Source organism: Nicotiana tabacum, chromosome 10 (assembly GCF_000715075.1).
Source record: "Nicotiana tabacum cultivar K326 chromosome 10, ASM71507v2, whole genome shotgun sequence".
Classification (NCBI taxonomy): Eukaryota; Viridiplantae; Streptophyta; class Magnoliopsida; order Solanales; family Solanaceae; genus Nicotiana; species Nicotiana tabacum.
The window spans coordinates 8,106,055-8,121,351 of record NC_134089.1 but is presented as its reverse complement, the minus strand read 5'-3'; the positions used below and the strand labels follow the sequence as shown (position 1 = coordinate 8,121,351).

At 42.4% G+C, this 15,297-nt stretch overlaps 1 protein-coding gene across 1 annotated transcript; it reads right to left on the bottom strand.

The window, feature by feature from the left end:
• Positions 1 to 288: 288 nt before the first annotated feature.
• Positions 289 to 15,097, bottom strand: LOC107821844 (putative glycosyltransferase At5g03795). The gene is made up of 5 exons (XM_016648303.2): positions 14,797 to 15,097; positions 14,500 to 14,705; positions 1,811 to 2,061; positions 1,332 to 1,680; positions 289 to 1,081 (listed from the first exon to the last, which is right to left on the bottom strand). The coding sequence occupies exons 1-5, from the start codon at positions 14,969 to 14,971 to the stop codon at positions 407 to 409; spliced, it is 1,656 nt and encodes a 551-aa protein (XP_016503789.1). The 5' UTR covers positions 14,972 to 15,097; the 3' UTR covers positions 289 to 406.
• Positions 15,098 to 15,297: the final 200 nt, after the last annotated feature.

Sequence of the window (15,297 nt, the reverse complement as noted above, 5' to 3'; positions counted from 1 at the left end):
AAAAAACCAATTAAAATAAACATGAGGAAGTATTGTTTTCTTTCCAACAAATGATGCGAGTATATTTCTCCTGAGCCAAGGGTCTATCGAAAACAGTCTATCCAGGTTCCACTTGTAAAATCACACTAGGTTTTTTGTTGTTGTTATAATTGAAATCTTCTAAAGCGAATGAGAAATTAATTAACAAAGACAAACACAATATAGCGACAACTTGTAGGCCTACTAAACTTTGGTATAGAACGGCACATACATATAATAATTACCTAAAAAAACAAATATTTCACCGAATTAATTAACATAATTCTCTACAGAATTTCATTGTAAAACACGTGGTTCACCTCACAAAGACACAGCCCTCAAGTTTTCCCCTGTTACTACATTAACACTACAAGAAAATACAGATATATTACAAATATTCAACACCACGAAGTCTCATATTTAGTCTTCTAAGCCAAATAGAATGAAGTATCATGTGGAAAACATCGTAACGTTTTGGAGGCAAATTAACTTCGAAGTGTCTCCTCACTTGTTTACCTCTTCTCTGTAATCTTATATATTGCCTCGTCGAAATTCCCGCCAAAATATTCTTCAAGTTTGGAATTTCCTCAACGGGAACTTCAACCGAGAACGATTTCCAGTTCAAAACGTCGCTAAAAGGTGGCACATAATGGTCCTTAAGAAGGACCGGAACACAGCCCGTGTAAAGTGCCTCGACCATACGCGGACTAGCAACTTCGTAACCACTTGGGCATAGGCAATACTTACTCTTCCTTAGCATACCATAGTACGAGACGCCTTTTGGTAGATACCTATGAACTTGCATATCGTCGTCTTTGTTTTCCCAATGATCGAGAAGTATTGGACGTATAGGTCCATGAAGTCCTCCAGCGAAGAACGCCAAAATTGAGCGACGTGATGGAGATGGACCGCCAATTAGGCCGTCCATTGTACCTCCCGGAAGAAGGATCTCTGGAAAGGATACATCTTTAGAAGGCTTGAATCCTTCCGAGGTATTTGCATTGCATAACGCTCGAATTGAGTTCTTGAATAGCTCCGGAACAGCCTTGGAAATTTCAGGCCCCTACAAGATCGAAGCATTCCAAAACAATCATTATTCTAATAACAAACATTTCTCTACTACCAATAATAACAACAAACTCAGTTTAATCCCACAAGTGAGGTTCGTGGAGGGTCGTGAGTACACAACCTTACCCTACCTTGTGCAGGTAGAGAAGTTATATATCCGATAGACCCTCGACTCAAAAATGAATAATTAAGTTGAAAATTATAATGTAACACGGTCAATGCAGGAGTAGGATGTGAGGAATTACCCAATCATGGCAAGCAAGTATGAAGTGATCCGCGCCTAGGCTCCGATTCCAGTAAGGATATTTCCCAGCAACAAGATTAATGTAATCCCTAAGTGTTTGTTTCATTGGATTCCAATGTTCTCTGGAGTTTCGATCATATATGAAGTGAACTATTGCCGTCACACTGATTGGTAGGAAAAATATATGAGCTTTCTCAGGGTCTCTAGTTCGGAATTTGGTCGTCTCCATTTGATAAATAAAGTTTCCCTCCATCGCGTATATGCTTTTGCACGGACCATTGTGAAAAATAGGTTGATCGCCTTCATCGTATACAAATACCTTGAATTGCTTTTCCATTTCCAAATAACTCCTGAAGTTAGAACCAAAATACATTACACAAACAAATTGGACAGAAAAAAAAATAGGTTTCTTGATAAAGAAGTGTCAATTATGATGACCAAACAAAGTAAATTAGTAATGAACGAAAAATAGCGTCGTACCTATGAAAAGCATTGGCGTCCCAATACATAGGACCTGATGGAACGTAATCGCTATCATCTGTTTGATTTCCAGACATAGCGGCTTCTTTGATCGAAGCTCGAGATTTCCACAATTTGGCTTCTAACCTCTCCAGATTGCTAAACTTTCTCTTGATTCGGGTTTCAATTGGAAGAGCATGAGTTTCATTCAAAGAAGGGAACTCATGTGGTATGTCCAAGGAAATGTTAAAACTTTCATTCTTCTGTATAACCTGTTTAAAGAGATCCAAAAATTATTTTTTGATCAATCTTTATTCACTATTCAGTAATTACCATATCACTATTACATCCAAACTGATAATGACATTTTATTTGCTTAAAATCATGAGGCCATTGCAAAATACTCCCTCTGTCCTATTTTATGTGAAGGTATTACTATTTGGAAAGTCAAACATTTTTTTGTTTGACTGCGATTTTCCCAAACTATTTTTTTAAAATAGTTTGAATAATTAACTAAGTTCACTTATACTAGTACTTTTCATGTAGTTTTCAAATATGTAAATTGTGACGACCCCGCCGGTCGTCTTAAGAATTAACGCCCCGATCCCCTATTAACTACTTTCCCCAAGTTTAATTATGCTATTTTCATTTGCCGGGATGTTCGATTTTTAGTTTCGGAGAGTTTTGGGACACTTAGTCCCTAAATGAGAGCTTAAGTGTTGGAAAGTTGACCATAGTCGGAACAGTGTGAAGACGGCCTCGGAAAGGAAACCCGATGGTTCCGTTAGCTCCGTTGGGTGATTTCGGGTTTAGGAGCGTGTTCGGATTGTGTTTTGGAAGTCCGTAGCTAATTTAGGCTTGAAATGCCGAAGTCTGAAATTTTGAAGTTTTCGGTTCGACAGTGAGATTTTGATCCGAGGGTCGGAATGAAATTCCGAGAGTTGCAGTAGTTCTGTTATGTCATTTGGGATGTGCGTACAAAATTTCAGGTCATTCGGACGTGTTTTGGTTGGGTTTTTTATCGAAAACGAAATTCAGAAGATTTTAGAAACTTAGGCTTGAATCCGATGTGTTTTGGTTGTTTTGACGTTGTTTGAAGTGTTTTGAAGATTAGTACAAGTTTGAATAAGGTTTTCTGATATGTTGATGTCTTTGGTTGAGGTCCCGAGGCCTCGGGATGAATTCGGATGGTTAACGGAGGAATTTTGGAGTTGAAGTTGCTGCAGCAGCTATTCTTCTGGTATTTCCGCATCTGCGGTTTGGGGATCGCAGATGCGGAGCCGCAGAAGCGAACATTTGGCCATCTCTCCAGGAACCACAGATGCAGTACATTTTTACGCAGAAGCGGTACCGCACATGCGGCTAAAGGGCCGCAGATGCGAATTTTTCCGCTGATGCGACACTGTTTCAACAGATGCGACATTATTTCCGCAGATGCGGTCACTGGACCGCAGATGCGAAAACTGCTGGACAGAATGTTTTAAGTCCCATTTTTCCATTTTTACAAATTTGGAGCTCGGGGAGAGGCAATTTTTGGGAGATTTGAGAGAAAACAACGGGGTAAGTATTCTTAACTTAATTTTGGTTAGATTACTCGAATCTATTACTAGTTTTAGCATTAAATCTATGAATTTAGTTGGAAAAGTTTCAAAACCCTCTCGGATAGATTTGAGGATTTGAGGGTCGAAATGTTCTGGGATTTGGATAATTTTGGTATGGTTAGACTCGTGTGAGTGCGAGGTTTCTGGAAATACAAATTTTTCCCGATTCCGAGACGTTGACCCAAGGGGCGTTTTGGTCATTTTACATAATTTCGCGCATTAGCTTAGAATTTAATTGTAGAATTAGTTAATTGAAGTGTTATTTACATTATGCAATTGAATTGAATAGATTTGGGCCAATTTGGAGTCGAATACTCGTGGCAAGAACGTGGTTTCGGATTGATTTTGAGCCGATTCGAGGTAAGTGGCTTGTCTAACCTTGTGTGGGGGACTCTCCCCTTAGGATTGGTATTGTGGTAATTGAAATGCCTTGTACGTGAGGTGACGAGCGCGTACTTGTGCTAATTGTTGAAAATCCTATTTTCATTAAAAATAGCCTTAATTGTATTTTTTCTTTCTTGTTTACAATACTTGGAATTTAAGCCTGTTGTTAGTCTAGAGAAGCATGTCTAATTGACTTAATTTATTTACTTGCTCAAGATGCCTTATTTGGATTATGTGCAACATGCTAGGTTAGAAATACCTGCTTTACCTTGATATAGAATTTGTATTTAATTGTGTATTCTTCGTGTTGTTGTTGTTGTGTGTTTACTTTGGGACTACGGGTTAGATTCCCGGGAGAGCCCCCTACACATTTACTTTAGGACTACGGGTTAGATTCCCGGGAGATACCCCTGAACATTTACTTTGGGACTACGAGTCAGATTCCCGGGAGATCCCCCTGCACATTTACTTTGGGACTACGAGTCAGATTCCCGGGAGATCCCCCTGCACATTTACCTTGGGACTATGGGTTAGACTCCCGGGAGATCCCCTGCATATTTACTTTGGGACTATGGGTTAGATTTCCGGGAGATCCCCCTGCATATTTACTTTGGGACTACGGGTTAGATTTCCGGGAGATCCCCGCGCACTATGAGTTGGACTACGGGACGGGATCCCGGGAGATCCATCGGATATGTACATATGGGACTACAAGACGGTATCCTGGGAGATCTCCGATTGTTATTATTGGTGCTGAGCTGTATTTCCTTTCCCGTGTTTACCATAGTGCTGCATAGTTGTTGTTGCTCGGTGCATCCTGTGTCAATTTTTACTGTTGTACTCATTTATATCGTTCTGTTCTATACTGTTAATATTTATATTTTATTTACCCTCAGTAGGGCCCTGATCTTCCTCGTCACTATCTAACCGAGGTTAGGCTTGGCATTTAGTGAGTACCGCTGTGGTGTAATCATGCCTTTTCTGCGCATGTTTTTCATGTGCAGATCCAGGTACCGCTACTCAGGCCTACCATTATTGAGGAAGGCGACCGCTATAGAGACTTCGAGGTACATCTGTCGCATCCGCAGACCGAAGAGTCCCTTTCTATTCCTGCTTTAGTATTTAGCCCTTCTGTATTTTCTGTTCTATTTAGACATTCCAGAGTTAGAGCTATGTAGTACTTCTCAGCTTGTGATTCGTGGGTTTCCGGGTCTTGATTTTAGATGTTGGTTTTGAGATTCACATATGCCGAGCGGCACATTTAACCACTGTTATTACTTTATTCTGTTTTAAATTGTTTTACTTCAGCAAGTTTGTTTTTTCTTCCGCAATTTAGGCTTACCTAGTCCTAGAAATTAGGTGCCGTCACGACGGTTTACGGAGGGCAAACCGGGGTCGCGACAAGTTGGTATCAGAGCTTTAGGTTCATTGGAGTCACAGATCACAAGCCGGTTTATTAGAGTCTCACTGATCAATACGGAGACGTCTGTACTTATCTACAAGAGGCTATTAAACTGTTAGGAAAATTCCACTTCATTTGATTTCCTTGTCGTGCGATATTTTGACATCAAAATTCTAAACTGTTGTCTTGTATTCTCTTAGAGATGGTGAGGACGCGTGCTACTCGAGACGATCAGGCACCCGCGCCCCCTACTGCAGCCGTCAAAGGCCGGAGCCGGGGTAGAGGTTGAGGACGCGCACGTGGTGCAGCCAGAGCACCTACGCGAGCTGCCGCCGAGGTACCACCAATAGTTCCAGCCAAAGTCCAAGCGCCTGATACGCCTACTACTACTACTATTCCAGCACTTTAGGAGACTCTGGCACAGTTCATGAACATGTACACCACTTTGGCTTAGGCAGGGTTGCTTCCCCTTGCTACAACCACATCCCAGGCTGGGGGAGGAGCACAGACTCCCGTCGCCTGCACTCCCGAGCAGCGAGTGCATGTCGATGAGGTCCGAGAGATTATTCCTGTACCGCCTACAGTGCCAGTCCAGCTCGAGGACAGGGCAACTGCTTCAGAGGATGAGCAGCGGAGACTTGAGAGGTTCAAGAAGTATAAGCCTCCTGTTTTCAGTGGTTTAGCATCATATGATGCTTAGGGATTTCTGGATGAGTGCCACCGTATTCTTCGTACCATGGGCATCTCAGGATCGAGTGGGGTTTCTTTCACCACTTTCCAGCTTCGAGGAGCCGCCTATGAGTGGTGGCGCACTTATGAGTTAGACATCTAGGATGAAGCAGTTTCCCTTACTTGGACTCAGTTTTCCGATCTGTTCCTGAGGGAATATGTTCCTCAGAGCCTCAGGGACGCATGGCGCGCAGAGTTTGAGCATTTGCGCCAAGGTGCTATGACTGTTTCAGGGTATGCTGTCCGTTACCCCAGTTTGGCTAAGCATGCCCCAGCCTTGGTTTCTACTATCCGCGAGAGGGTGCGCCGGTTTATTGAGGACCTTATTCCCAGTATCAGATCTAGCATGGCTCGTGAGTTGGTGAGCATTGCTAGAAGGATTGAGGGTATGCATATTAGGGAGAGAGAGGAGAGGAAGGCCAAGAGGTATCGAGAGTCGGGCTATTATTCCAATGCCCGTACCCCAGTTGCAGGTCGCCATGGTAGGGGTTATATGATTCGCCCTGTTCATTCAGCTCTTCCAGCAGCCAGTAGTGCTCCAGCTCCTCCCAGATCCCAGGAGCCTTATTATGCACCTCCCGTTTCTAGCGCGCCTCCTACGCAAGATGTTTTCAGAGGTCAGTCCAGCAGACCTGGCCCGAGCCAGTCACAGCCACCACGTCCTCTCAGAGCTTGTTTTGAGAGTGGTGACACACGTCATATGGTGAGGGATTGTCCCAGACTTTGGAGGGGTGCACCTCCACAGACTTCTCCGCCACAGCGTGCCCCGTAGAGTTCTCAGCCTATGGTTACAGCCCCAGTTGCTATCCCACCTGCTCAGCCAGCTAGAGGTAGGGGTTGGGGAGGTAGAGGTCACCCCAGAGGGGGAGGCCAGTCCAGATACTATGCCCTTCCTGCCCATACCGAGGTTGTTGCCTCCGATTCTGTCATCACAGGTATTATATTGGTTTGCCACAGAGAGGCATCGGTTCTATTCGATCCAGGCTCTACTTACTCTTACGTGTCTTCTTATTTTGCTCCGTATTTGGGTGTATCTCGGGATTCTTTGAGTTCCTCTGTTTATGTTTCTACTCTTGTGAGAGATTCTCTTGTTGTGGACCGTGTTTATCGATCGTGTTTGGTTGCTCTTAGTGGTTTTGAGACCAGAGCCGATTTATTGTTTCTCAGCATGGTTGACTTTGATTGTCACGCCTAAACCATGACATTGACTATGCTAGGTGTACCGCGTGTTGAGTGTAGGGGTACTTTAAATTACACTCCCAGTAGAGTTATTTCTTGTCTTAAGGCTCAGCATATGGTTGAGAAGGGGTGTGACACATATTTAGCTTATGTGAGAGACGTCAGTATTGACACCCCTTCTGTCGATTCAGTTCCAGTAGTGCGGGATTTCTCTAATGTGTTTCCAGCTGACCTTCCGGGCATGCCACCCGATAGAGATATTGATTTTGGCATTGATCTGTTGTCGGGCACTCAACCCATTTCTATTCCTCTATATCGTATGGCTCATCTTGAGTTGAAGGAGTTGAAGGATCAGTTACAGGAATTGCTTGATAAGGGTTTTATTCGGCCCAGTGTATCACCTTGGGGTGCTAATGTCTTGTTTGTGAAGAAAAAAGATGGTTCTATGTGTATGTGTATTGATTATCGCCAGTTGAACAAGGTTACAATGAAGAACCGTTATCCTTTGCCTCGTATTGATGATTTGTTTGACCAGCTTCAGGGTACACGGGTATTTTCTAAGATTGATTTGCGCTTAGGTTACCATCAGCTGAAGATTCGGGAGCCAGATATCCTGAAGACTGCTTTCAGGACTCGGTATGGTCATTACGAGTTCCTTGTCATGTCATTTGGGTTGACCAATGCCCCATCAGCCTTTATGCATTTGATGCACAGCATATTCTGTCTATATCTCGACTCATTTGTCATTGTCTTTATTGATGATATTCTGGTGTAATCCCGAAGTCGAGAAGATCATGAGCAGCATCTGAGGACTGTGCTTCAGACTTTGAGAGAGAAGAAGTTATATGCTAAGTTCCCGAAATGTGAGTTTTGGTTGGATTCAGTGGCATTCCTAGGCCACGTGGTATCGAGTGAGGGTATTCAGGTGGATCCAAAGAAGATAGAGGTCGTGCAGAGTTGGCCCAGACCATCCTCAGCTACAGAGATCCGCAGTTTTCTTGGCTTGGCAGGTTACTACCGTGGTTTTGTGGAGGGGTTTTCATCGATTGCAGCCCCTATGACCAGGTTGACCCAGAAGGGTGCTCCGCTTCAGTGGACGGAGGAGTGTGAGGCGAGCTTTCAGAAGTTCAAGACAGCTTTGACTACAGCCCCAGTTTTGATATTGCCTACAGATTCGAGGTCTTATACGGTCTATTGCGATGCCTCAAGGATTGGCCTCGGAGCGGTGTTAATGCAAGACGGTAGGGTAATTTCCTACGCATCTAGACAGTTGAAGGTACATGAGAAGAATTACCATGTTCATGACCTCGCGTTAGCCGCCATTGTTCACGCCTTGAAGATTTGGCGCCATTATTTATATGGGGTTTCCAGTGAGATTTATACTGACCATCAAAGCTCAGGCAAAAGGATCTAAATTTGCGCTAGAGGAGGTGGTTGGAGTTGCTGAAGGATTATGACATCACTATTTTGTATCACTCGGGCAAGGCCAAACTGGTGGCTGATGCTTTGAGTCGCCGGGCAGAGAGTTTGGGGAGTTTGGCTTATTTACCAGCATCAGAGAGGCCTATGGTGATGGATATTCAGGCCCTAGCCAGTCAGTTTGTGAGATTGGATATTTCGGAGCCCAGTCGGGTTCTAGCTTGCGTGGTTTCCCCGTCTTCCTTATTTGATAGTATCAGGGAGCGACAGTATGATGACCCTTATTTGCTTATCCTCAAGGACAAGGTTCAGCACGGTGATGCTAGGGATGTGACTATTGGCGATGATGGGGTATTGAGGATACAGGGTCGGGTTTGTGTACCCAATATTGATGGGCTTCGAGAGTTAATTCTAGAGGAGGCCCATAGCTCGCGGTATTCTATTCATCCGGGTGTCGCGAAGATGTATCAGGATTTGAGGCAGCACTACTGATGGAGGCAGATGAAGAAAGATATAGTTGGATTCGTAGCTCGGTGTCTCAACTGTCAACAGGTGAAGTATGAGCACCAGAGACCGGGTGGGTTGCTTCAGCAGATAGAGATTCCGGAGTGGAAGTGGGAGCGGATCACCATGGACTTTGTAGTTGGGCTCCCACGGACTTTGAGGAAGTTTGATGCTATTTGGGTGATTGTGGATCGGCTGACCAAGTCCGCTCATTTTATTCCTGTGTGTATTACCTATTCTTCGGAACAGTTAGCGGAGATTTATATCCGGGAGATTGTTTGTCTGCATGGTATTCCAGTGTCTATCATCTCAGATAGGGGTACTCAGTTTACATCATGGTTCTAGAGGGCCGTTCGGCATGAGTTGGGTACTCAGGTGGAGTTGAGTACAACATTTCACCCTCAGACGAACGGACAGTCCGAGCGCACTATTCAGATTCTTGAGGATATGCTCTGTGCGTGTGTGATTGTGTTTTGAGGGTCTTGGGATCAGTTCTTGCCATTGGCGGAGTTTGCTTACAACAACAGTTATCAGTCCAGCATTCAGATGGCGCCGTATGAGGCTTTATATGGTAGGCGATATAGATCTCCGATGGGTTGGTTTGAGTCGAGTGAGGCCAGATTATTGGGTACAGACTTAGTTCAGAATGCTTTGGAGAAGGTTAAGGTGATTCAGGATAAACTCCGTACAGCCCAATCCAGACAGAAGAGTTACGCAGACCGGAAGGTTCGTGATTTTTCCTATATGGTTGGAGAGCGGGTTCTGCTTTGGATTTCGCCTATGAAGGGCGTTATGCGATTTGGGAAGAAAGGGAAGTTGAGTCCGAGGTTTATTAGCCCTTTTTGAGATATTGAGGCGTGTTGGGGAGGTTGCTTATGAGCTTGCCTTACCTCCCAGCTTGGTCGGAGTTCATCCGATATTTCATGTTTCGATGCTCCGGAGGTATCACGGTGATCCGTCGCACGTGTTGGATTTCAGTTCAGTCCAGATGAACAAGGATCTATCTTATATTGAGGAGCCAGTGGCAATACTAGACAGGCAGGTTAGAAAGCTAAGTTCAAAGAACATTGCATCCATGAAAGTTCAGTGGCATGGCCAACCGGTCGAGGAGGCGACCTAGGAGACCGAGCAGGATATGCACAGCCGTTACCCTCATCTTTTCACTACTTCAGGTATGTCTCTATGCTCGTTCGAGGACGAACGAATGTTTAAGTGTAGGAGGATGTGACGACCCAGTGGGTCATCTTAAGAATTAACGCCCCGATCCCCTATTAACTGCTTTCCCCAAGTTTAATTATGCTATTTTTATTTGCCGGGATGTTTGGTTTTTAGTTTCGGAGAGTTTTGGGACACTTAGTCCCTAAATGAGAGCTTAAGTGTTGGAAAGTTGACCATAGTCGGAACAGTGTGAAGACGGACTCGGAATTGAAATCCGATGGTTCCGTTAGCTCCGTTGGATGATTTCGGGTGTAGGAGCGTGTTCAGATTGTGTTTTGGAGGTCCGTAGCTAATTTAGGCTTGAAATGCCGAAGTCTGAAATTTTGAAGTTTCCGATTCGACAGTTAGATTTTGATCCGAGGGTCGGAATGAAATTTCGAGAGTTGCAGTAGTTCCGTTATGTCATTTGGGATGTGCGTGCAAAATTGAAGGTCATTCGGACGTGTTTTGATTGGTTTCTTGATCGAAAACGGAATTCAGAAGATTTTAGAAGCTTAGGCTTGAATACGATGTGTTTTGGTTATTTTGACGTTGTTTGAAGTGTTTTGAAGATTAGTACAAGTTTGAATAAGGTTTTAGGATATATTGATGTCTTTGGTTGAGGTCCCGGGGGCATCGAGATGAATTCGAATGGTTAATGGAGGAATTTTGGAGTTGAAGTTGCTGCAGCAGCTGTTCTTATGGTATTTCCGCATCTGCAATGCCGCAGAAGCAAACATTTGGCCATCTCTCCAGGAACCACAAATGCGGTACATTTTTACGCAGAAGCGGTACCGTACCTGCGATTAAAGGGTCGCAAATGCGGATTTTTCCGCAGACGCGACACTGTTTCCGCAGATGCGACATTATTTCCGCAGAAGGGACCGCAGATGCGGTCACTGGACCGCATATGCGAAAATTGCTGGACAAAATGTTTTAAGTGCTCCCATTTTTTCATTTTTACAAATTTGAAGCTCGGGGAAGGGCAATTTTCGGGAGATTTGAGAGAAAACAACGGGGTAAGTATTCTTAACTTAATTTTGGTTAGATTACTCGAATCTATTACTAGTTTTGGCATTAAATCTATGAATTTAGTTGGAAGAGTTTCAAAACCCTCTCGGATAGATTTGAGGATTTGAGGGTTGAAATGTTATGGGATTTGGATAATTTTGTTATGGTTAGACTCGTGGGAGTGCGAGGTTTCTGGAAATACATAATTTCGCGCATTAGCTTAGAATTTAATTGTAGACAGTTAGTTGAAGTGTTATTTACATTATGCAATTGAATTGAATAGATTTGGGTCATTTGGAGTCGAGTACTCGTGGCAAGAACGTGGTTTCGGATTGATTTTGAGCCGGTTCGAGGTAAGAGGCTTGTCTAACCTTGTGTGGGGGACTCTCCCCTTAGGATTGGTATTGTGGTAATTGAAATGCCTTGTACGTGAGGTGACGAGTGCGTACTCGTACTAATTGTTGAAAATCCTATTTTCATTAAAAATAGCCTTAATTGTATTTTTCCTTTCTTGTTTACACTACTTGGAATTTAAGCCTGTTGTTAGTCTAGAGAAGCATGTCTAATTGACTTAATTGATTTACTTGCTCAAGATACCTTATCTGGATTATGTGCAACATGCTAGGTTAGAAATACATGCTTTACCTTGATATGGAATTTGTATTTAATTGTGTATTCTTCGTGTTGGACAAGAGGGGTTGCTCTGATGGTAAGCAACCTCCGCTTCCAACCAAGAGGTTGTGAGTTCGAGTCTCCCCAAGAGCAAGGTGGGAAGTTCTTGGAGGGAAGGATGTCGGGGGTCTATTTGGAAACAGCCTCTCTACCCCAGGGTAGGGGTAAGGTCTGCGTACACACTACCCTCCCTAGACCCCACTAAGTGGGATTATACTGGGTTGTTGTTGTTGTTGTTGTTGGTGTTGTGGTTGTGTGTTTACTTTGGGACTACGGGTTAGATTCCCAGGAGATCCCCCTGAACATTTACTTTGGGACTACGGGTAAGATTCCCAGGAGAGATCCCCCTGCACATTTACTTGGGACTACGAGTCAGATTCCCGGGAGATCCCCCTGCACATTTACTTTGGGACTACGAGTTAGATTCCCGGGAGATCCCCCTGCACATTTACTTTGGGACTACGGGTTAGATTCCCGGGAAATTCCCCTGCACATTTACTTTGGGACTACGGGTTAGATTTCCGGGAGATCCCCCTGCACATTTACTTTGGGACTACAGGTTAGATTCCCGGGAGATCCCCGCGCACTATGAGTTGGACTGCGGGACGGGATACCGAGAGATCCATCGTATATGTACATATGGGACTACAAACGATATCCTGGGAGATCCCCGATTGTTATTATTGGTGCTGAGCTGTATTTCCTTTCCCGTGTTTACCATACTGCTGCATAGTTGTTGTTGCTCGGTGCATCCTATGTTAATTTTTACTGTTGTACTCATTTATACCGTTTTGTTCTATACTGTTGATATTTATATTTTATTTACCCTCAATAGGCCCTGACCTTCCTCGTCACTATCCAACCGAGGTTAGGCTTGGCACATGGTGAGTACCGTTGTGGTGTACTTACGCCCTTTCTGCGCATGTTTTTCATGTGCAGATCCTGGTACCGCTACTCAGGCCTACCATCCTTGAGGGAGGCGACTGCTTAGAGACTTCGAGGTACATATGCCACGTCCGCAGACCGAGGAGTCCCTTTCTATTCCTGCTTTAGTATTTAGCCCTTATGTATTTTCTGTTCTATTTAGACATCCGGAGTTAGAGTTATGTAGTACTTCTTAGATTGTGAATCATTCAAAGGGGAAATAATCTCATAAAAACTTCAGTAAGACTCCATAGTCCGTACTCACTAAAACAGAAACAAAAATCAACCAAAAAATAAATAAAAACAAATAATTACAGAAAAGTCACAGCTCCATTATTATTTTTATCTTCTAAAAATTACTACTCTAGTTTACCCTGATATTGTGAACCTATTTCCTTTTTGGTCCGTTGCAAAAAGAATGACCCCTTTCTAAATTTGGTAATAATTTAGCTTAAACTTACAATTCTAACCTTAATGAGAAGCTTTTATAACCACACAAATACTCTGGGCCGTTTTTGACTTGTTTAGGACCACAAATTCCAAAAGTCTTCATTTTTTATAAACTTCATGCCTAATCAAACAGGTTCACATAAATTGGAACGGAGGAAGTACAAAACATCCAAAGTTCACGAACCTTTAATTTTAGAGTTTGACCTCAATACATGACAATGTAAATTCATTTTACAATATCAGGGCACTTCAAATGTAGTTGCAGGTAATTACCGATAACCAGGGGCGGATTTAGGGGGGCGCAAGGGGGTTCACCCGAACCCCCTTCGCCGAAAAAATACAATGTATATATAAGGCAAAATCTGTCTTTTACCTCTATATATTAAGTTTTGAACCCCCTTAACACAATCCAAAAGTGTAGTTTAGTGGTCAAGGGGGTTCAAAATCTACTAAGGTCATGAGTTCAATTCCCACTTGATACAACTTTTTTTTTGAACCCTCTTCGTGGAGATCCTGCCTCCGCCACTGCCGATAACAACTTCTTTTTTCCTCACCAATAGCAACTTACATTAGTAAATATCATATTCATTAAATTATATTAATAGTGTAATTTTTACATTGTTAGTGAATATAAGTTAATTAAATCCTTATTTTTAATCCAAGAAACTCTGATTTTAGGCTCTACTTTTTAAAAATAAAAACATCACAGACAATCAGAAAAGAAAAAGGTACATGCACATAAAAATGCCCACAAATTTCCTTTAAAACATTAAAAATAAAAATAAAAAAGAAGATAGAGAAAAAAAAATTGAATTAGTAAATATCAGACATTAAATTGTATTGACAGTGTAATTTTTACATTGAAGGGATCCTTGGTGTGACTGGTAAAGTTGCTACCATGTGACCAGGAGGTCACGGTTCTGAGCCGTGGAAACAACCTCGCGCTGAAATGCAGGACAAGACCACGTACAATAGACACTTGTGGTCTGGACCCCGAGCATAGCGGGAGCTTAGTGCACCGGACAGCCCTTTTAGTTAATTTTTACATTGTTAGTGTATATAAGTTAATTCTTAATTTTAATCTAGGAACTCTGATTTTAGGCCCTACTTTTTTAAAATAAAATCATCCCAACACACAGAAAAGAAAAAAGTACATGCATATTAAAATGCGCACAAAATTCCTTTAAAGCATTAAAAAATGCCAAAAAAGAAAAAAAATTGAGAAAAATAAAACTTACTGGTTGCTGAATTTCTTGAGCTTCTTTCTGAACTTCTTGATCAGCTTCAGCAGTAAGCGGAGAAAAACTATTACTACTGTTAAAGCTGTAGTCTTCCAACAGAGCTTCTTCTCGGTTAGCGCCGCCGTTTCCAGCCACCGCCCCCGCCACCGCCACCATTTTCGGCTGAAAATCCGGTTGCTCACCGCCGGAACTTTTTTTATGTACTGTTTAAGAAGCAAAAATTAGTAAAATAACCATTAAAGTATTATTACTAAAATAATTATTATTAATAATCCAAGTCCAAAGAATAATAACCTGAAGAAAAAAGCCAACTTGAAGAAGAAGAAGAAAACAAAGAAGTTGATATTTTTGAATTATTCCCAAAAGCGAAAAATACAGAAACCAAAATAAATGGCACCATAATCCACAAAAGCCTTGTTGATGCTGATTTCCACAATGAATAACACATCCTTTTTTTAGAACTTTCCATGATTTTACATAAACAACAACACAACAACACAAAAAAGCTTATTATATAGTACTAATAATTATTACATTAATTAAACTTCTATATATATGGAAATTATTATACGTTTGGAATTTGGAAATATTTTTTTCCTATATGTATTTATTTTCTTGGGAAAGTGAAGGAAAGAGAAGAGATGGGGTTTTGGAATAATGAAGGAGAAGAGCAACAATTGGTGAGAAAAAGGTTGCAATAGACTGCCAAGCGTCTCATAGTCTAAGCCTTTATTTTCGAGGAGTTCATGCAAAAATACATCATTTTTCTTTTCTTTTTTATTTTCACCTTTTGTC